The following is a 22,607-nucleotide window of genomic DNA, read 5'->3' on the forward strand; positions in this document are numbered from 1 at the left end:
CCTTTGTCTAGGATCATCCTGCTAGCTGCATCCCATGAGGTAAAGCTAATCTTAACATATATATATATATATATAATGCAGTATTTCTTAAGAAACGTTCATGAAGAAGCATTTGCTTACTGGAAAGAGCATGAATTCAGTTCAAATCTTAGCTTTACCAGTTTCCATATGATTTTGAACACTTAGTCCAGTTTTTTCAAACGAATCAAAAATAGATCGCAACTCATTAGTGGGTTGTGAAACTGATTTAGCAGGGTGCAAAACAGTGTTTTTAAAAAGTGAAATAAAATAGAATAGAAAATATCAGCATGCATTGACTATAGTAAGGGTAAGTATTGTTTCATGAAACCTTTATTTCAGTGAAGACGTGTCTATGTGCTCTTCGGTGGTCCTGATTATAAAATCTATTTCTTACTGTGGGTTGAAGTAAAACAGTTTCAAAAAACAATGACTTAACCATTCTGAAGCTCAGTCTCCATAAAATAAAATCTCTTTCACAGGGTTGTAAGGAATAAATGAGGTAACGTTTGTATTCATACACAGTAGGAGCCCACAAGCAATAACTGCTAGTAGCTTCTTTTTCTTTTCTCTGAAGAAAAGCCCATAATATCTATGGTTCGGGAGAAAAATTACTCTTTATAATTTCTTTAACCATAGGGGTGTTTAAAATATAACTGGAGCTGTATTATGACCTGGGTCCTCTAGTTTTACCAACTTTTGATGAAGAAGCCAACTTCTTTCCCCAGTTTGATGACATTTAAATAAATAAATGACATTACTTGACGCTGTTGGTACTTTCCTGCCCTCACACCCCAAGGTGCCACATGCGTACATGCTTTCGCACCAAAGTAAGAGGCTTCACGTGCATACAGGACAGTATGGGGTTCCTATAGAGTCACCATGTACATGGGTCATCCATGTACAACCATCTATACCTGTAGCAGCTCCCTGGGACCTAAGATAGAGGTAAGTGGTGTTTTTTTTCTATCGAAAGAGAATCTAAAAAATAGTTTGTGTGGTGAGGAATTTTAGAGAATATTATAAATGTTATGTTTTTAAATTAAATATGGGAAACAATAGCATTCAGTTTTATAATCTGACAAGGAGACAGGAGAAAAGAAGAAAAGCAAACAGGAAGGGAGGGGAATAACAGTCAAAACATTTGTTTGTAAATATTTTATTAATTCATTTAAGAAAGATAACTATTTTCCCAGAACAACTACGACAACAAACAATCAGACAATTGGCCCTGTTCTGCATTTTTGGAAATCTAATGCTTGACTCGATTCTCGTATCTGCTTCTGCATTCAATCTGTTGCTGTATCAACAAACATAAACATTTTTTCCTGTGGTAGAAACTAAGGATAGAGCTAGGATACAAAGATAAATCGTTTCCTGCCTTGAGGAGCTCAGACTAGAGGAGGTTGGAGACCCAGAAATAGAGGGAAACAAAGAAAATTCCAAAAGAAGGCAGAAAGACAAAGTCATAAAGAGATGCACAGAAATTTACACATAAGAGCCCTTAGAGCTATGAACACAGAAAACTTGAAACAAAATCTTCTACCTAATAATACTGTGTGTGTGTGTGTATATGGGGTGGGGGTGGGTCTCAGTTAATAAAGGACTTATAACTGCTGTAGCTACAAAAAGTTCCTACTTAGTTTGAACAGAGATGTTACTGGAAAATAAAAAACTTCCTACTATAAAAAGTAAGCTTGTCACATCTCTTTTTACAATGTTTCAAAAAGCCGTCTTACAGCCCTTGGGATCCCTATCCCTTGAGGGGATGGATGTGTGACATTTTAAACTCTAGGGTAAACCAGGGTCATCACCTCTCCATACTTGCCAGACAGCCGACTGGGAGCTGGCCAAGAGCTGCTTGGCCTGACAGATGGACTGGTGATTCCCCACTCCAGACGAGCGGTGACAAATTTAAACTATCTTTGGCACTCTTGGCCTCTTTCTCTGCTCATCTTTCCTTACTGTACTCCTGATTTAACCTAGCTTATCAACTTGCCCTCCCATGATATGAGCAAATTCCCTTCAGGATGCTCTCTCCTCTTTTTTCTTTGGCTGGATCATTTCTAGCAACTCTTCTTTGAGCTGGCTCACAGTATTTCTAAGAAACCTTTCACTCATTCATTCATTCATCATATGCAGAGTGGCCTTCTGTATTAATTAACAATATGTTCCTTCAGCAATCAGGTACCCCATTTGTTATACTTTTGTACATACTGCACGTTTTACATAGGTATTGTCAAGCTATTAATCTTTATTCTGCCTCCCGAACACTGAAGCAGTGACCCTCTTTCCTTTTGTCATCTATCCTATATTATTGTCCCAATAATAGTAATATAGCACTATGTATAGTAGTAACCTGTACTCTCTTTTAATCCTCACAAAATCCTGTAAAGTGTTAATATTCTTGGATCCACTTTGCAGACACAGAAACGGAAGTTCACAGAGGTTAAATCAGTCATTCCAAATCAAACAGCCTTTAAGTGGCAGGGAAGGTGGCATCCAGGATCTGGGCTCAAACAACTAGCCCCAATGTAGAATATTAAGTAAGGCCCTATGAGGGTTGGGACAGAGGTTCTGACGTAAAGGGTTCCTAGTCAATAAAGCTATCTGATAAATACACAAAAGCAACACCAGAAGTCCATTTGCGGGGCGTATTTTTTATTTGTTTAGTTTTATATGGTTTTGTTTCGTTTGGAAGGAGTGATTATGCCCTCCAAGCTTTTTTCATTTCACTCACCTCTCCCGACCTGGCCCTGTCCATCCCCTCCCTGGCTGGATCGAGGTCCGGAGGCTGGAGGCCGAAGGCTGCCCAGGCAGGTGGTGACCTCGGAGGCAGAACCGCCACCTCGAGTCGCGCCGCTAACGGCGAAAGACTGACGCTTTTGGACCGCGCCATTCCCCCCAAGCGATAAGGGGCGTAATCTTGGCATCGTCCTTAAAGATGAGTAGGAAAAGGATAGTGAAGGTGACTATCTTCCCCGCCTGCCCTTTGTCTTTCTGCTGTCCAGCTGGATCCCCAGCGTCCATCCCCTGACCTGATTTACTTAAGGAAGTCGTGTGGAATAACGGAGGGGGAAAGCCATTGATTGCAATTACGGTAACTCGGTTGCTAAGCCGAACGGGCTCATTTACATATAATTTGCATGTTCCTGTGCTTTCTGAAGTACGCGATAAGTCTGCACTCCTCTAACAGGGCACCCACGCCCGCCTGCCACACTGCCGCTCTCTGCTCTAGCCCGGGAGCCCCTTCCCCTTATCCAGCAAATTTTACTTCCCTTTCGGCTTCCTTAGCCTCGCAAACAATGCCTCTTAGGTCCGCCTCCCAAAGGTTGGCCCCTCCTCCCACCCGTAAGCTCCTCCCTCCGTCTTCTCCTCCCTCCCCAGCTGCCAAATATCTCTTCCCCGCCCCCTTCTCTATTTCTGAACAGGCATGTTCCAGGCAGCTCACCCGACTCCCTACATTACTATGGGATCAGTAGGGTCCTGAGCGTCGGAGAAGCAAGAAAGCATAGCCCACGAAGAAGGGCCTGAACTCAGAAGAAAATCGAGATCTGCTGGGGATTTTTTTTTTTTTTTTTTGGTCTTGGTTGTGCGAGGGAGGAAGAGAAAGTTGTGAGGCCCGGTCGAAAGTGAGGCAGCGCGAAGGCCCCCTCAGGCGGCGCCGAGGGCAGCCCCGGCAGCCGGGGCCTGGTGCAGCCGCCGCGGCCGCTGTCAGGGAAGCGCAGGCGGCCAATGGAACCCGGGAGCCGCCGCTGCTGCTGAGGCGGCGGTGTCGGCAGCCCGACCCCGACCGCCCGCACCCCCTCCGCCGGGGTCCCCCGGAGGTGAGCTCCTCCTACCCCGTGAGTGCCCCCTGCCCTGTGTGTGAAGGGGTCCCTCTCCCACCCTGTCCTGCACAGCGTCCCCCGCCCCCACACCTGGGTTTGACTACAAAACTGCCCTCCCGGTGGCAGCTGCACCCTGGGTTCCTTCTCCACCCTTTCTTCCCAAGCCTGGGGTCCTCCTCTGCTTTTTGGCTTCCTCTTCTGTTTAGCTCCGCCCTCTGCCCGGGGATTCCCCCCTCCCTCACTCTTATCCCTGTTGCCGCCGTCCCGAATTATTTTAAGTCGTCAGCCCTTTCCACATCACGACGCCTTTTATAATGTCCATCCATGCTGTCTTTCCTCGTTGTCTGTGCTCCAGCCCCGAATCTTTCCATGGCCTCTGCCTTTACCCCTTTTCCTATTTTGTCCGTTTCCTCCGATGTCTCTATGCCACCCCAGCACTGGGTTCCCTTTTCCCTGATCTAAAGATTGTGGCCCTCTCTTCCTCTGCTGCTTCTGATTCCGTTACCCCACTGACACCCACCCACCCAGCTCCTGGCTTCCAAGAATTGTCTGTTCCCTTCTCCTGAAGGGATCTAGGCTCTCCCCATCATTCCCAAAGTACTACTTACATTCTCCTTTGACCTTAAGCCTTACCCTTCTTCTCTGGAGTGCTTTATGATTCCTGTAACTTTCTTGAACTTCCCTCTACCCTTCCTCAATTCCCCCAACCTCTGGAGGTTTGTTTCTGTAGAGGAGAGATCTGACAGTGCCCCTTCCCATTCAGGATTTCCAACTTCGACACCTCCCTCGAGTTTCAAGGGTTTTGCTGATCCTTGTGACACTTGGTTCTGTTTTCCCTATGGTCTTTACGTGTTCTCTGTCATACTCTTTACCTTTACATACCACTTATTTCTGGATCAGCTAAACCTTGAGCTAAGAAGAAAATGTGTTGGGAGGAGGGAGAGCCTCAGCTGTCTCAGGCTTTTCTCTGGACAGTGGGGTGTTTCTGAAGGATGGAGCAAGTTTAAAAGAAGTTCCTATCAGATTACACTTTGTTGGAGGAACGAACAGTCCTGCATGGAAACTGAATGAGGTTGTGAGAAATTTTGTTTTGGATTATTTAATTTTAGGTTTGTCTTAAAGGGATCACAAAATAGAGTCTCCTCCCACTCCTAAGAGGAATCAGTTTACTGTCTCTGGCTTCACTAGAATGGTTTTGGTTGATTCCTTAAGAGTTTAGGCCTGGAGTGGGGTTGGTCAGGGGGTAACTGGGAAAAGGAACATGAGACAATGGAAAGAGCTTGTATATTCAGAATCAGGACTCCTGAGTTCAGCATGTGACTTCCTCACTTGACCTTTAGAATGACTTTTTTTGGGAAAATGGTCCACTGTATAGGCATCAGTGCAGTAATAGGCTTATAGCAGGATGTGGGTTGGGGGAAAAAATTAGACTTAATTATTTGTTTACAAAACATTCTGGGTTCCTCAGACACAGGGTATTTATGAGTAGTGATTTAGTTGTTCTGAGAATTTTCTTTCATTCTGGTCTCTCTGTTGGGCCTTTCTAGTCTTACAACCATGGGAGTAAATCAGTTTGAAAGACAAGCTCCAGGCCAGCTTCTTTCATCTGCCTTGCTTTTTTCCCCCACTGCTGTAAGTTGCTGACCACCTTTGCTGTTCCTCTTGTACTTGAGCCATAACTCCAGATTCTGTAGATGGAAAGTATGTTTCCATCTACAAGTATGTGGGAAAAGTCCTTTGAAGAAAGTATGTGGGAAAGTCCTTTGAAGAAACTGGCTGGAAAAGAAAACTTGGAGTGCGTTAGGCCTTAGGAAACTAGTTTCTTCCTTGTATGCCATGTCTCTTGGCCTGCGATAGCGAAGAGAGCATATGAAGTTCCATTCATCTTCCTACTCTACGCCTGTTTGAAAGTCATCATGCTGCCTCATCCCACTTCTCCCTTTGTCTCCCTCCTCGTTAGCCAGTGTCCAATATCATAATTCCCCTGTTTAGGAGCAGCTTCACTCCTTGGAAGCACCCCCAAAGAGAAGTCATATTTCCCCTAGTTTCCCTGCTTCCTTCTCAGCGCTGGGTCCACACTGCACAAGAACATGTTTGTTGAATGCCATCTAAAGCAGCAAATTGAGATTCTTTGATTTGGGGAAGAAGTTTGAGAGGGACCTCTCAGTAACTGGCATGAGACAAGAGAGGGCCTAGTTCAAGTGCATTTGGAGCTTGCAGCAGGAAGGAACAATTCAGAGAGAGGTGAGTGTACAGGTTGCTTTCTTTGCCATCTGTCTGTTACAGCAGGGGCTCCCAGAGCTGGCTTGGGCTGTCTGGCTGGAATCTGCTTATACCAGCTCTATAGCCCTGAACAGAATTCTCAGCCTGATTCAATATTGACTTAACTACCCAGAGACCACTGCTCTCCCTACCCTCCTGTTGGTAGCTTGAGAATGCCCTCTCCCCTGATGCCACCCTGCCTTGGGGCCTTGGGTAAGTGTTTACCTGGTTCCTGGTAGGGCTTGAGCCTGTTTGACTGCTCGGCTCTTTGTTTCTACAGGGAGAAGGTTGTACTTAATCTCCGTGTTTACCGTTAAGGTTAAGGGGGAAAGATGAACTCAGACCTCCTTAAAGAAAGGTTTGAGTTAAACCTTGAGACGTGAAGAGGAAATTCTCAGCCACAGAACAGGCAGCTTAGGATGATTAGGAGTCTCTTTAGAAGAGCAACTTCTTTTAAAAATTACTACTAAAGGGCTTCCCTGGTGGCGCAGTGGTTGAGAGTCCGCCTGCCGATGCAGGGGACGCGGGTTTGTGCCCCGGTCCGGGAGGATCCCACATGCCGCGGAGCGGCTGGGCCCGTGAGTCATGGCCGCTGAGCCTGCGCATCCGGAGCCTGTGATCCGCAACGGGAGAGGCCACAACAGTGAGAGGCCCGCATACCGCAAAAAAAAAAAAAAAAAAATTACTACTAAAGGCATACATGCATTTGAACAAATCCAATTGTACTTAAAGAGTTTATGATGAAAATCAATACTCCCTTTCCCTTCATCCCTACTCCTAGAGTTAATGTCTTAATTATTTCAGTGTTTCTCTCTGACAGTTATTACCATAGCCTTAGAGAAAATGCTTGTGCCTTTGTTTCTTGGTTTATTAATTGTTACAAAAGAAGATTGCACTTTAGAAGATTCACACCTCTTGCTTATATATTGTCATTTTTATTTCTACCGGAAGCCTGTGTAACTTTTTTTTTTTTTTTTTTGGCTGCGTTGGGTCTTCGTTGCTGCGCTCAGGCTTTCTCTAGTTGCAGTGAGTGGGGACTACTCTTGCGGTGCGCAGGCTTCTCATCACAGTGGCTTCTCTTGTTGCAGAGCACGGGCTCTAGGCATGCGGGCTTCAGTAGTTGTGGCACTTAGGCTCAGTAAGTAGTTGTGGTTCATGGGCTCTAGAGTGCAGGCTCAGTAGTTGTGGCGCACAGGCATAGTTGCTCCGCGGCATGTGGGATCTTCCCGGACCAGGGCTCGAACCGGCGCCCCTGCATTGGCAGGCAGATTCTTAACCACTGCACCACCGGGGAAGTCCCCTGTGTAACTTTAAATAACATATTTGAATCTTCTGTTCTTTCCATTAACTTTTAATAACCTCTCTTAACTCTACCTTGTAGGATGAAGATATTGGCTCCACTGCTCTTTTTTCCAATTCACATGATCCATCTCAAAGGGGTCTTTTTTTTTTTTTTTTTCAAAGGGCTCTTTTAAAAGGAAGTGGAAAATTGAGCTCACCTATCTGCTTGGAGGCAGAGTACTAAATTAGATGATCTCTTAAGGGTCATTCTATGAAAATACAGAAACATACAAAAATGTGAGGATTGATCTGAAGCAATTGTATTTATCTAGTTCATGGAAAAAGATTTTAAGAAGGGAATGGTGATTAACTGAGTGAGGAAATTGATTTGGGGCTCCTTATATCCTGTCCTACCAGAGAACAATCCGCCAAGTCCTTTAACGGAGGCCGTGGAGGGTTGTTTGCCTACAGTCTTTTGAGGTGATGAGAGGCGGGAAGCCATGTTAAGTGATAGCATTCCCTCCCCCCGGAGTCTTCTGCAGACACTTACTTAAATGCTCAGTCACAGAACACATGCATATGTACCCTCTCTATCCTGTTTCACTGCTGCTGCTCTCTGCTTTGCCCTGAACAACCCTCTGATGCTCAGCTGAAGATTCCCTGCATTGCCCAGACATAACGTGTGGAGCCAGTCGGTTTTCAACATGCCCCCCACACCCCCCAACACACACCCCTTTCCTAGAAGCCAGCTGCTAGTCTGGGGCGGGTTGGCCTCTTCAGTTCCCTTCCAGTCTCCCTGGAAGGCCAGTTTAGGCTCCCAGTGTGAAATGTGGAGCCTCAGTTGTCTGAATGTCCTTGAGAGCCATAGGAGTCATTTGATCCTAGAGGTCTGGATTTCCTTCTCTTGTGTTTTTCTTGTTCTCTGACTTATAAGGGGAAAGGTGGTGAATACAGAAACTGTTTCTTCCTTTTTCACTTTCTAGTCCTTTCACTCTCTTTAGAATACTTATCAAAGCTGTATTTTCTTTGCATTTGAAAATGAATGAATTGATGTTGAGGACCATCTCTGGATTTAGGTTTGGGAGAATCCATTTATTTCTTATTGCCTAAATTGCTAAATTTCCTTCAACTCCTCCTTTTCCCATGACTTGCTTCAGATGCAGGCAGTTCCTGAGGCTCAGAAAGGCCAGGAGGGAGGCCTAGCTCCAGTTTGGTAGTTTCTAGTGGCAGAGCTGCCTATACCCGAGAGGAGTTTGGTTTTCCTCCTTCTCTTGACATTGTCTGTTCCCTGGATAGTAGAGGCTGCCAAATTGGGGACCTGTTCTATTCAGCGGGAAGTCCCCTGAATACTGTGATGTGGGATTTCTAACTGAGCCCTGGAATAAAAGAAATGATGGTCTCCTTTCCTTCCTTCCTGGTGCCAGTAATAATCCCAATTGTGACCATTTCCAAATCTTCTGTGTTTCTTAGTGAAGTCTGAGATGCTGTTTGTGGAGAATGTCTGAACTTCATTTCCCTTGCCACTTTTGAAAAGTGGATTTTTAGGAGCTTTTGGTGACTTGGAAGTCTCTGGAGTAGAGGAAAAGAGAAAAATGTGCCAAGCATAGAGAGATTGAGAAAAAAGAGTTGGTTGTATAAAGTGATTGAGGCTGTTGTGTGAGTTTCTAAGCAGACCTAAAAGGTAGTGGTCCCAGTTGAATTTGAGTGACCCTCTGGTGCAGAGTGTCCTACAAAGGTGCGGCAGGGAATGACTAAAGCTTCCTTCTTATTATTCCTGTGCAACCCATAGTTGCGAGTAGAGACAGATCCGCACAGGCAGCCATGCTGGTTCTACTGCTCAGAGGGCACTGCCTAATTTGGGAGAGAGCATAGGGAAAGAGTTGCCACCTTTTTGCTGATCCCAAGCTCAAAACTGCATCAGAGAAATTACATTTGGGGATGAACTTCTTGCTTGACAGAGTTAGGAGAAAGATAAACCAAAGTAGCCACTTTTGATGCTTTCTGAGAACTTGAGTTCCCCATCTGTCTTCCTGCAAAACTTTAGTGGTTGACTGCTGGGAGTCAGGGAGCTGTACTATATAATGTTGGGCAAATGAAGGTAACCTTGAGTCTTAACATTTCAGCGGTGCAAGAAGAGGCACTGGAAGAGTGGCAGTGGAAACCCGGGCTTTGCAGAGTGACTAGAGAATCTGTATCTTGAGCCTTCTTCCACTTACCCAAAGTATGTGCAACCAGGTTCACTAGTGTCAAAGCTGATGTCACTATCAGTTGGAAATTACCTGCATTCCAGCTCCACAGTTGCTTCTGCCTTTCTCTTGCTCATGCTCTTGAGTGTGTCTTAGATTCACTCTATTTGTATTTTTGTGAAAAGGCCTCTGAGTCCATTGCTGACTACAGCCAGACTCCGGAGCTGGGTTGATCTGACATTAACAGTGTGCCTCTCCCAGTCCTTGCTTTGAAGTTTCCTCCTCTTCTGCACTGATTCTCCTGATTTGGATTTGGTGAGGCTCTGAAGAATCATTCTAGAACGGCAATGGCTTTTATCAACAGTGTTCTCTCGCTGACTTTCCTTCTGAGAGTCCCTCCAGAGAGGGATTCTTGGTTATGTGATTCCTGCCCCTCCCTGTTCTTTGGACATTCTAGACACATGAGTCCCAGCCTGCTATCTTTCTGCCTTCTCACAGCCCCTTCAGTTCTTGGGGTGTGTGTATGAGAATGGGGAAAGTAGTGTTGGGATAATTGTTTTGGAAGAGTTTCAAGTAACGAGTATTAACTGCAATTCACTTGCTTATAAACAACATGTGTGTGTGCACACGCATTGTTTACTAACCTTTTAGGTGATTAGGATTCAACTAGCATTTGTTAAGTACTACTGTGCACCAGGGACTGTGTTAGATCCCTTTACACACATAAAGTTATTTATTCTACACAGCAACAATAAGAAGTAGATATGTTTTTTCCATTTTGCAGTTGAGGAAACTGAAACTTAGAAGATAATGTGGTTTGTGTAAGTTTACACATCTCTTAATGGCAGAGCCAGGATTTTGAGCCTCAGCCTATTTGACTCCAAGCTCAGGAGTTTTTCCACTATCCTTCAGCTGCCACAGCACTTGAGAAAGGGAGAATGATGTCATGAAGTCAGATGAACAGAGAAATGGCACACTTCAGCAGGGATGATGGTTGTTTTAGAGCTTTTTCTTCTCAGTGAAGCCTGGTATGGTATTTCTTGGGAACTTTGAGTCTAAAAGGGAAGGTAAGAAATTATCTGTAACTAGAAAAGTACATGAAGATTTTAACACTAAATAAAGGTGAGATGTTCAGGACCAGTGTATGGAGTGTTATATGAGTAAGAAAATACAGTTCAAAGAGGAAAAGGAAAAGGTTATTGGCAGGCATTTAAAGGGAGATATGGAGATAGAAAAGCATTTGAAGAGCTGGGGACAAGGGAATTAAAACCAGAATTGCTTCCCAGTCTACCTGAAGAATTTGTAAACCTATATGAACAAAACACATATAAAGCAGCATTCTGCAAATACAAGTTAAGAATAAAAGCTAAGCTGAGTAAGTGCAGAAGGAATGAAGAGTAATGTAGCAATCAGAAGTGGAGGGAGGTAGTCAGGGAAATCTTCCTGGGAGGAGAGGACTTTTCATCAGATTTTGAATGAGTCCAGGAAGACATAAAGAGAGGAGGTGCCAGGGAGGGTTTCATGGTGAAGGGAGGACCTGAGGATGGCACCACTAACCAGCGTGTGTACGTGTCTCCCTTTCTGTTCCTTTCTCCCTCCCTCCTTCCTTCCGTAGCCTGGAAGCTCGAAGTCTGGCTGTGGCCATGGGGGACACGGTAGTGGAGCCTGCCCCGCTGAAGCCAACTTCTGAGCCCACTCCTGGCCCATCAGGGAACAATGGGGGCTCCTTGCTAAGTGTCATCACGGAGGGGGTCGGGGAACTATCAGTGATTGACCCTGAGGTGGCCCAGAAGGCCTGCCAGGAGGTGCTGGAGAAAGTCAAGCTTTTGCATGGAGGCGTGGCCATCTCTAGCAGAGGCACCCCACTGGAGTTGGTCAATGGGGATGGTGTGGACAGTGAGATCCGTTGCCTGGACGATCCACCCTCTCAGATAAGGGAGGAGGAAGATGAGATGGGGGCCACAGTGGCCTCGGGCACAGCCAAGGGAGCAAGAAGGCGGCGGCAGAACAACTCAGCCAAACAGTCTTGGCTGCTGAGGCTGTTTGAGTCGAAACTATTTGACATCTCCATGGCCATTTCATACCTGTATAACTCCAAGGAGCCTGGAGTGCAAGCGTACATCGGCAACCGGCTCTTCTGCTTTCGTAATGAGGACGTGGACTTCTATTTGCCCCAGTTGCTTAACATGTACATTCACATGGATGAGGACGTGGGTGATGCCATCAAGCCCTACATCGTCCACCGTTGCCGCCAGAGCATTAACTTTTCTCTCCAGTGTGCCCTGTTGCTGGGGGCCTACTCTTCAGACATGCACATTTCCACTCAACGACACTCCCGCGGGACCAAGCTCCGGAAGCTAATCCTCTCAGATGAGCTGAAGCCAGCTCACCGAAAGAGGGAGCTGCCCTCCTTGAGCCCAGCCCCTGACACAGGGCTGTCTCCCTCTAAAAGGACTCACCAGCGCTCTAAGTCAGATGCCACCGCCAGCATAAGTCTCAGCAGCAACCTGAAACGAACAGCCAGCAATCCTAAAGTGGAGAATGAGGATGAGGTAAAATCCCCGGGAGGGACAGGGGTAAGCAAGGTGGCATGGAGCCAGGATGTCTGACATAGGGTTCCTCTGTCCTTTTCTCTCCGTCCCTCTGTTTCATTTCACTGATAAAAGCATGGAATGTTAGAATGGAAAAAGACCTTAGAATTCATGTATTCCAGCTGCCTCATTTTACAAAGGAAGAACTTGGAGACCCAGAGAGATAAAGTGACTTTCCTCAGGTCATATAGCTAACAGCAAGGCTGACACTCCTGACTCTGTCCAATGTGTTTTTACTAAACTGCACTTCCATTCTCTTACTGAGAACTGTGGCAGAGACCCTCCCCAGCCTGACTTGAAACCTGGGATATCTACCAGGACCTCTCAGAGCAGCAACCATGGGGGAGGAGAAGGGACCCTGTGTGTGAATTTTGTGTGTGCTGCGGGAGGGGAGATGTTAAGTAGAACCTCAGCTTCATTCTCCTAGCCACTCCTCCTCATAATCCCTCTCCCCCACTCCCTGAAGATCCTGCTGTTTGTTCACAGAAGGGTGAGGTTCATTCCCTATCATTGAGGCATCTGCAGAATGCCCTCCCACCCGCCTTTCCTTGGGGGAAAGGATGTCTTGCTTGTCTTTTTCCCATATCATTTGGGAGAAGCACAAAAGGAAGAGGGAAGCGGTCCTGGTAATAGAGTAAATCTCGGGCATACCCAGCGTCTAGTCAAGGACCTGAAACCTAAAGAAGAGAAAGCAGCAGTCAGGGTATCCCATTTAGGATATAGAGCAGGGATGAGATAAGCACATCAGTAGGTTATACCCACCTTTCATTCCATATCTGGACAGATAGCAGGGGAAGTTGCCCGGTGGACAACCAGTAGTATCAGTGACCTGATGTCCCAGCCAGACAATGGTGCCCCAGTCCCCACCCCACCCCCGACTCACCACCAGCCACGCTCCCATCCTGGCTGCCAGCCTAGCCTAGAAAAGAAGGGAGAAAAGAATGAGGAATTTGCGTTGTTGGAAAATGCATATAGTTGTGCTGGCATCTGCCTCTGTGGGGCACATAACCCACCCACGTTTTTGATACAATGGGACTTCTTTCAACTAGAGAGAGGTCAGAGTGACTAGGGAAGGGAAAAGGCAAGAGCAGGGGAGACTACAGAGCCTGGTCTCTGTGGAAATTCGGTATTTTATTATGAGAATAATAGTGAAGCTAAAGGAACTAACATTTATTGAGCACTTACTACGTACCAAGCATCATGTCAAATACTTTACATTTAATCCTCACAACAACCCTAAGAGACAGGTATTATTTTACCATTGAGGAAACAGCTTAGAGCAGTTAGATGATTTGCCCCAGGTCTCTCAGCCAGTGCATATCATACCAGGCCTCAGCTGTCAGAGTCCATATGGGGAAGAACAGCCTAGGCCTTAGCCATGAAGGTTTCCACATCCATGCACAGGCAGAGCCCAAGTGTTCTCAGAACCAGAATAGACCATTTTCATTTCTGGTTGAGCTTGGCAGGGCAGCCCAGGGTCATGAAGGGAGGCTGTTGCACAGCAAGAAGAATCATCCAGAGCCGGTGGGACTAAGGTCGTGAAGTGTTTGGGAGCTCCTCCTCTTGGGGCATTAGAGGGAGCCTCTATCAGTATGAGTGGGAGCAGCTGCAAGTGAATCCCTTGGTGCCTCTTGGCTTTTCTCTGCAGGCATTTTGTAGTTCTCATCTTAGGACCAGAAAAACTGAGGCCTCTGGCTTTTCTTACTCTGTGTTGGTCCTCAGTCCCTCTTCCTTGCATCTAACTCCTGCCTAGGATGAGATTTGGGGTGATGCTGAGACACAGTTATTCTGTGAGTGCTTAAATCCTCTAGGTTGGCTTCTCCAGCTGCCATTCTTCCCAACCTGGCTCCTTTATCTTGGGTCAATAGATCCAGGAAAGGAAGGAGATACCATGTCCCCAGGCACTCCCATGTTATCTGATGCTGGCAGAAAGAGACACCTGAATCCACTGTGTCTCCTCAGGAAATGTGAGAGTGAGAGTCACCAGGAGTCTAAGCATTGGAGTCTTCAGCACAGAGGTCTCTCCAAACCCCTTTGGCATTTTGAGGATACATCTTTCAAGGCCTTTGTCTCCCAAATACCAAGGGAATTGTTTTTCTTTCTTTCTTTCTAATACTCCTTCTCCCCATCATGCAACATTTACTCACTCAGCATATAGCTCTTGAGCTTGTATACTGTGTGGAGCCCTGCACTAGAGGCAGTGGAGGATGTAGGATAAAATGCTGTCCTTCACTCCAGGAACTTACAAGGGAGTTTGGAGATCGCATTAACTAGGAAATTGTTTACTTTGTGGCTCTTGATTTTGTATCCTGAAACTTTACTGAATTAGTTCTAACAGTTTCTTGGTGGAGCTTGTGACTCTCTTGAAATGTTGATTCCTGCATATGAGGAGGAAGTATACAGCTTCCTAAAACAAAACATAATTATCTCAGGTCTGAGCAGAGACTCCAGAAGGAGAGACACACCACTCCCCATCTCTTGCTTTCCTGTGGGTTCGGAGTTTAATCCTACCTTCCTGCCACCAGTAGGGAAGCTCAGGAGGGTGAAGAGAGGCCTCAAAGAAAAGGCCCAGGTGCTCATACAAGTCTCTTCCTGCCTGGGGTATCCCTACAGAGTTCTCTGCCCAGATCTCACAGAAGGTTGTTTTCTTTTAATGAGGAATCCTTTACACTCTCCCCTACATTCAGAGGGCTCTAGCACTGATTCCTTCCATCTCCCACCATTCTCCACCCTTCCAAGCCCACTCCTTCAAAGCAGTTTCTATCAGCCTAGTCAGGGAACTCTGTTCAGGCAGTTTTGCAGTTGTAACCAAATGGTAAATATTCTGGCATAGGGTTGGGGGTGCAGGGGGCAGTAATTTAGCTGCTAGCCCCACACCCCACATAATGACACTTGTAGATCAGCTTTGTCTTCTCAGGGCTATAACCTTTGTACAGAGAAATATGCTGCGTATCACACTGTAAGCCCCAGCAGGCCTTTCAGCCTAATAGAGTGTGATGTCAGCTTCTTGGCCTCAAGCTTTTCTCCTTGGAGCTGACTCAGTTTGAGTGACTCAAGCCTACAGAGTAGGAGAGAGGAGCAGGTCATGATATAACTCCCTTCCCCCAAGGCTGTTAATGAGTCAGGACCGTCCTGTCTGTAGGAGAGTCAGCTGGAGCGTGGCTCATGGAACCAATATCCTGCCTGCTGTTCCTTCCCCACCCAGCTCATGAGTAAAAATTGAACAAGTCACCATAGCCTCTAGCATCCTCGCCTCAATTCTCCCTCCCACCCCTGCCCAAAGCAGTTGTTGCCTTGGGAGAGTGTTCAGCTTGGCTTCTCCCTCAAAGTGCCCCTCTCCCTAGGTTCTTCAAAGAAAGACCTGACTAGAGGACCTCCAGCTAGCATAGAACTTAAACCATGGAATTGAATTAAGTAGTTGCTTGAAACGCGGATTGCAGAGTAGCTCAGTGACCACTGCCCTCCTGCCCTGGGAGTTCCTGGGACTTTGTCTCTCAAGTCCAGGCTGCACATTTGTGTACACGTATTGCCCCTTCTTCCTGCTCTGGGAGACCTTCGTGGACAACGCAGGATGGGCCTGTGCACGAGCTGCAGCAGAGCCGCTGAATGAGCTTCAGTACCAGCCCTTTCCCCTGTTTTGCTTACAGACACCAGTAAGACATAGGAATGGGGTGAGGTTTTAGCTAAATCCCCTGGGCTGGGACTAGGACAGCTGCTGCTGCTCAGCTACTCAGCTTTCTCAGATGGATTCAGCTGGTACCTGGCTCCCCAACTTATGTCAAAAAAATTGTAATTTATTGAGTATCATGTGAAATACCCTGATAGGAAGCCTACAGAAGTTTGGTAGGTAAGAAAGTTATTCATCCTTAACTCCCAGCAGCATCTAGCCCAGAAGCTTCCTGCTCATGGGTCCATGGTATCCCTTGTCACATGATTGAAGGTTGGGATTAGGTTTCCCAGGGTGACAATGAGGCTGATTAGAGAGGAGATGTACCTGGCACTGAAAGTTTAGCTCTTCTGCTTCCTCCTTGACGTTTCCAAGAAGCTGGAGGAACATGGGGTTTCCAGCGTGGGGGCCATGAAGCTTGTTAAATTCAGTCTCTCGATGGTGGTCTCCATGGAGAAGGGGTTGGTTGAGAGCATGTGAGTGGATGAAGAGAAAGCAGGGAAGCTTGGCAACGCGGTTAACCTCCCTGAGGGATCCAGCTTTAGGATTTGTCCCAGAAGGAAGACTTGTGCAGGCAAGAATAGAAGGGAAGAAAGTGAAAAGCAGAGGACAGTGTCTCTTCACCCCTTCTGACCTCAAGGTTTGCACTAGCTTTCCAGCATCTTCCACAAGTGTCAAGATTCTGGGCAAGTGGCATTTGTGGGTTGACTTTCTTTCATTAAAGCGGAAAGGTAGAGAGCTACACAAGAGAAGCAGTTATGATCCAAGTTGGAGCTAAATTCTTTGCCTTTGTCTCTCTCCCTTCCCTCCCCGCCCCCTCCTTCTCCCCTTGCCCTCCGGCCCTTTCCCAGGAGCTCTCCTCCAGCACCGAGAGTATTGATATTTCATTCAGTTCCGTAAGTGGGGCCAGGCTGGGACTGGGTGGCAGGCTCCCCCCATGGCCGCATTTCCTCTCCGTCCCCAGGTCTTCTGAGTCCCCAGGCCAAGGCTGGAGTTAAAAGGTGCCTTTTCTTCCTGGGACATCAGCTCCTCCCTCCCAGGCCTGGAGGAGCCCCCTGCTGTTTATTGCCAGTGCTCTGAGCCCAGGCTGAGTGGGGCTCAGCTGATCCTTCTCCCAGAGACAGCTGGGATGCAGTGCAACTCAGCCCCCAGCTCCTGGGTCTCTAGAGCAAACAGCTGGGAGAGAGGTAGAATTTATCCCTGGATTGGAGCCAAAAACTGCTTGGCAGGAAACCCTGAGGATCCTGTTTCTCCCACCCAGAACCCTTTCCCCATGGCTTGTGCCATCAGACCATCAAATACTTATTCAGTGTCTTCCAAGTGCTAGGCCCTGTGCTGGGTGAGCTGACCCGAAAAGCAAACAGGATTTGGCCTGAAGGAAAGTTTTGCCTCCCCACAGCCAGTTTTCTTTTCAACTTCAACCACATTTCTTCCAGGTCTGAGTTCTTCCCTTTCCCAGCTCACTGCCCACGATGTTCCTTAATCCTCATTCTCCTTTCTTGTTCCCTCTGAACTAACCCCTGACCCTCTGGTCCCACAGGGTCTCGGACCTTGTTGCTGGGCAGAGACGTGAGAGGAAATGCTGGACCTTCTGGGAGTTTGGATGATTTTTTTACACTTTATTTTTGATTTGTCTACCCAATCAATTTGTTCTGTGCTGATCCCCTTTCAGTCATGATTGTGGCAGTGCCTCCCTCTCAAGGCCTGGGGTCATATTTCCAACATGCTGATGTGACTTAGGGGCCCCTGACACAAATGCTGAATTGAGGATGGGAAGGAATTCTGTTGTTTCTAATCTGAGATAACTATGAATTGTTTGGGGTGGAGGATCCTTGGGACCATGACCATTTGCCACCTGAGTGGATGGATTAGGAGATAAGGATGAACGAAGGAGTGAGTCTCCAAATTTCCTTTTCCTTTCTTTCTCTTTCTCTATTAAGCCCCTGGGATATTTCAAGGGACCACAGAGGTCTAGTTCTATTGTCTTCCTGTCTTTATCTCTGTTCAACCCTGCCTCCCAAAGCATTCCTGACTGATTCAGACACCCTGTTTTTCATTATTGTATGGGGACCTGAGCCAGCCCCCTGTGGGGTGGAGGCTGAGAGATGAGCTGTCCCTTTGAACACTGGCTCTGTGCACATGCAGAGGTGGGCATGGTACTGCCCAGCTTTCAAAAGAAGTTCTTTTTTGTAGTGTGAGGGAGTGAGGGTAGAAATTCTCACTCAGGAAACTAAGCAAGACACACAGAGAGGGAGAGAAGCCTGGTGAGTGAAATACTACTGTTCCTATAAGAGGAAGAGATAACTGTTCTTATCTAGGTGAGGAGAGATGGAACGGGGTGGCTATCCTGATAAAATGCCCCTTACGGTAGAAGGACTTAGGGTGGGAAAGAGCCCTTCTTCCCGTCTAGCTGAGTCCATCTTTTTCCCCATCCCCACCTTACTCCCCAGACTGACTTTGCCCTTTCTGAGAATGAAGTGTCCAACGTGAGCAGCCAGTTTCACAGGAGGGAGCTAATATGGGGAGCCTAGTCCCTGAGAGGTAGGGGAAGAGGATCCAAGGAGGATTCACTGAAAAAGACAGGTCTTCAGGGCCATCATCAGGGGCTGAAAGGAGCTATTGTTTTCTCCACCCACCTGCCCACCCGTACCTCCCACCGGCTGCTTTTTCTTTCCCCATTGATCATTCCCTCATTAGTGCAAAGTCAGCTCATCCTTCCCTCATCCCCTGCATGTGCATTGACCCTTTGTGAGAGATTGTGGGGTGGACAGGGGGATGCCGTTGAAAGCATCAAAAGTCACTTATGGATTGAGTCATCCTTTGAAAGGGGAAATACTGACTCGCCGTTCCCCTCCTTAGCCTTGTGGGCCCTGGCGGAGACCCAGCCCAAGCATCCAGGTGGGGAGGGGGACAGCCTCATTCTGGAGATGGGTGAAGCACTTCAGGTGTAAGCAGCATTTCTCTCTGGGTCCCTGGCTGACCTCTCTGGATGTCATCCCCCCACCCATCTTGAAGCCTTGGGACAGTTGCTCAGAAACTCAGGTCCAAGAGAAGAGGGGTGCACCTGGTGACCTGGATTCACACATCCCCCCCCTTACCCTCAAGAAATAGCCTGTGGAGAAGGACTGTGCTGGCTTTTCCACCTGTTCCCAATTCAAGTTGACAGGGGTGGGTGGGATCTCCTACAAGGGCCTAAAGGTAGCTCCTTCCCTGGAGTTCTAGAGACACTGAGACTCCTGCCCTACATGGCCAGGAGTGACTGGGCCATTTTTTCTATGGTTTCTTCACCATCTTTTACTTCACCCCAACCCCCTGTAGCCTGTCAGACTGGCTCCCGAGCGAGAATTCATCAAGTCCCTGATGGCGATTGGCAAGCGGCTGGCCACGCTCCCCACCAAGGAACAGAAAACACAGCGGCTGATCTCAGAGCTCTCCCTGCTCAACCATAAGCTCCCTGCCCGAGTCTGGCTGCCCACTGCTGCCTTTGACCACCACGTGGTCCGCGTGCCCCACACCCAGGCTGTTGTCCTCAACTCTAAGGACAAGGTAGGTGGGCTCTGGCCCAAACCATACCCCTCATCTGACTCTACTCCTGTCGTTGTCCAGGGTGTGTGTATGTGCCCAGGGGTGCCCCACCAGCATCCTAGACTCCCTCCGTAGCCCACGTGCACGTGTCAGCCTTGACTTCACCTGAGTACCGTTGTGATTCTGAGGGCCCTCCTCTCCCCCTTCTTGGGCTTTGTTTTTCTGGATCAAAGAGGCCTGATCTTTTCAGCTTGCCTCTTGCCATGTCTCAGGAGAGAGCTGCTCTCCTCCCCTCCTCACAGTCCTTTTGGTAGCTCTTCTCCAGCCCTTCTATAACACTTAGGCTTTCCAGGTACAGCAACAATGAGAGTAGAGAAATCTTTGTTTCTAAGACCTTTTCTGATCACAGTGGGCAGGGAGAAGGAGAGAATTAGCTAAATTAGTCTGTTGGTTGAAATGAGCACTAATGGTTCAGATTTTTTTCCCAGAAGACGTATTGAAGATTAGAATCCTGCTTGGAACGGTGCCCAACTTTTTCCCAGTCTTTTTGTCTGTTTTTAGGACAAGCCCACAGAGGCATTCAGGCCTCTCTGAATGGGTGGTAATTGATGGTTTGGAATGGTTTTGCCCGGGTGCTTCATCTATACATTTTGAAGCTCAGCTGAAACATTTTACAGACCTGTGTACTCTCTCAGCCAAATTCTTTTTTTTTTTAAGACAGTGATGTAACAGTTTTATTTTAAAATATCAATATTTGCATGACACCAGAAAGTATATACTTTGGCAACTAACTTCCCATGAAAAATTTTAGCTGTCAACTTAAAACTGAGGGGATACATGATTTTTCAAAATACTTTTAGGAAGTACATAAGCAGAATAGTGTGTGGACCACTGCTTTACGAGACTGTGTCCTGATCAGTTTGGAGGACACCTCTTGTAGTAGAACCACCTGGGGAAGGTGGATGCCTTTTTAAAAATGCAGATTCCTGGGCTCCAGCCCCAGACTGAGTTACTAGATTTGTGTTGGGCCCCAAGTAAGTCAGTTTTCAACATGCACCCCAGGTGGTTCTCATGCAAACCAACATTTAAGAAGCACTTCAGGGGAAAAAACTAGTATTTTATAATATTTCAGCCATGGCTGAAGAGGGAAACACCTCAGGTATGTTTTTAATTAAGGAGAGAACTGAAAGACACCAAGAATTGGAGCTCACAAAGTAGCAGCACCCATAGGATAAGTTCCTGCCCTAAATATGGCATTCCTGGTGTCAGGGGACTGATGGACTCAGGTTGGAGCAGGAGTGGGCAGCAGGAAGAAGCAGAGTTGAGGTTTGGGGGGAACAGTGGTGGAGGTAAGCTGCAAATACTGTTCTCACTTACCCGCAGGCTCCCTACCTGATCTATGTGGAAGTCCTCGAATGTGAAAACTTCGACACCACCAACGTCCCCGCCCGGATCCCGGAGAACCGAATTCGTAGCACCCGGTCTGTAGAGAACCTGCCCGAATGCGGCATCACCCATGAGCAGCGGGCAGGCAGCTTCAGCACTGTGCCCAACTATGACAACGATGATGAGGCCTGGTCGGTGGATGACATAGGCGAGCTGCAGGTGGAGGTGAGGCAGCTCCAAGGGCACAGCACCTATTCTGGAACTTTCAATGTATTTGAGACAACACAACACACCCTGAGGCAGGCTGAAGCAAGTACCCAAATGAGTGCCATAGGTAGTGACAGGTGTGAGAGGGGACAGCTCTGAACAGCTCTGGTCTGGAACAGATTCAGGTGGAGCTCGTTTTCCTGCAAGAAGAATTTAGGCTTACTGTAAGAAGGAACTTCTAAGCCCAGGGGAGTGTGAAAAATTTAATCAAAATATATATTGAACACCTGCGATATAAAGTTGTCTTAGGAACGCAGAGAAGAATCAGTCATACATTCATTAATTCAAGGAATGTTTATGGAGGGCCTTTGTGCCAGCCCTGAGTGCTGTATGCTAGTAAACAAGGCTTGGCCCCTGCCTGCAAGGGGCTTATGACCTAATAGGAGAGAGAACAAGGCCAGTCAGCAGGTAGATGTAGTGTGATGTGATCCAGGTTGTGCTGGAGAGGATGGGGTATCATGGGAGCACCTGAGGGTGGAGGTAGCGCTTATTCCAGACTTGGGATTGGACACGCCCCGAAAGATTTCTTGGAGGAAATAATATCTCAGCTGAGGCCTGAAGGTAGGTAGGAATTAGCTGTACAGAGTATTCCAGGCAGAGGAGACAGCAAGTGCAAAGACTGGAAGACATGAGAGAGCTTGGCCCATTTTAAGAATAGAAAGAAATTTTGTGTGACTGTGATGTGTGGTCGTGAGATGAGGAGGTGGTGAAGAATGAGGCTGGAGAGGCCGTCATGGGCCAGATTGTAAGAAGGATCCTGTAAGCTGTGGAAAGAAACTTGGATTTTGTTCTGGGGTTGTAGGGATCCAGAGCAGGATTTTATTAGAGCTGTAGCACAGCCAGATTTCACTTTGTGGAAAGGCAGACTCTCCACTTGAGCTTACAGTCCAAATGGGGAGACTGGATGCAGACATTTAAGAAAAAAATCTATGTATAAGATACACAACAAGGCAGTGTGCAGTAAGTGATCAATGGGGTTAAGGAGAAATGCACTTGTACAAAGGAAAGAGTAAAGAAGGGACTTGATATGGACCTTGGGGTCTGGTAGAATATTTTATAGTTAGAGATGGGGAGATAAGACTGAATGACTTAGGTTGAAGAAATTGCTCAGAGGAACCTAGCCTGGAGAGGGTCTTTTCTGGACCCTAAGGGAGAATGCATCCCTGGCCTTGGGGAGCCCTCAATATAAGGCTGAAAGTTCAGCTTTCTGTGATGGTCATGGCAGTGGTTTGCAAACTTGAGTGTGTTAGAAGTCTTCTGGAGAACTCGTTAGAAATTCAGACTTCCAGATCCCATTCCCAGTAATTCTAATTCAGATTGATGGTGGGATTTGGGAATCAACGTTTTAGCAGCATTCCAGGTAATTCTGATGGAGGTAGTTGACACATTGAAAAACACTGCTAGAGGATCTGTGTGGGGGGGGTGCCTAGGCAGTTTGGGGTCCAAGTGGTCAGGATGGTGCATAACCAGGGGAGGCTTTTTGGAGCAGGGTTTGGAAGGGAGGGCTGATCGTGTCTTGGAGATGGCAGCACGCAGGGTGATCTGAGGAGGAGGTGAAAGAGGCAACCCCTGTGCTCAGCGCTTCTGACCTGCA

The 22,607-nt window shown here is 47.2% G+C and overlaps 1 protein-coding gene across 6 annotated transcripts in view; it reads left to right on the forward strand.

The window, feature by feature from the left end:
• Positions 1 to 3,421: 3,421 nt before the first annotated feature.
• PI4KB (phosphatidylinositol 4-kinase beta) overlaps positions 3,422 to 22,607 on the forward strand; it is a 29,009-nt gene continuing 9,823 nt past the window's right edge. Inside the window, exons 1-6 of one of the 6 annotated variants that reach the window (XM_029229463.1) lie at positions 3,422 to 3,845; positions 5,914 to 6,092; positions 11,193 to 12,129; positions 16,687 to 16,731; positions 19,154 to 19,381; positions 20,744 to 20,971. In XM_029229463.1, the coding sequence (XP_029085296.1) occupies positions 11,221 to 12,129; positions 16,687 to 16,731; positions 19,154 to 19,381; positions 20,744 to 20,971 (1,410 nt within the window). In that variant the 5' untranslated portion in view covers positions 3,422 to 3,845; positions 5,914 to 6,092; positions 11,193 to 11,220. Of the gene's footprint in view, positions 3,864 to 5,913; positions 6,093 to 10,416; positions 12,130 to 16,686; positions 16,732 to 19,153; positions 19,382 to 20,743; positions 20,972 to 22,607 lie in introns of those variants that run through there. The other 5 variants (XM_029229468.1, XM_029229462.1, XM_029229464.1 and 2 more) reach the window with 5 other exon arrangements.

The sequence above is a fragment of the Monodon monoceros genome, unplaced genomic scaffold (genome assembly GCF_005190385.1).
Source record: "Monodon monoceros isolate NGI ecotype Baffin Bay Population unplaced genomic scaffold, NGI_Narwhal_1 Super_Scaffold_18, whole genome shotgun sequence".
Classification (NCBI taxonomy): domain Eukaryota; kingdom Metazoa; phylum Chordata; class Mammalia; order Artiodactyla; family Monodontidae; genus Monodon; species Monodon monoceros.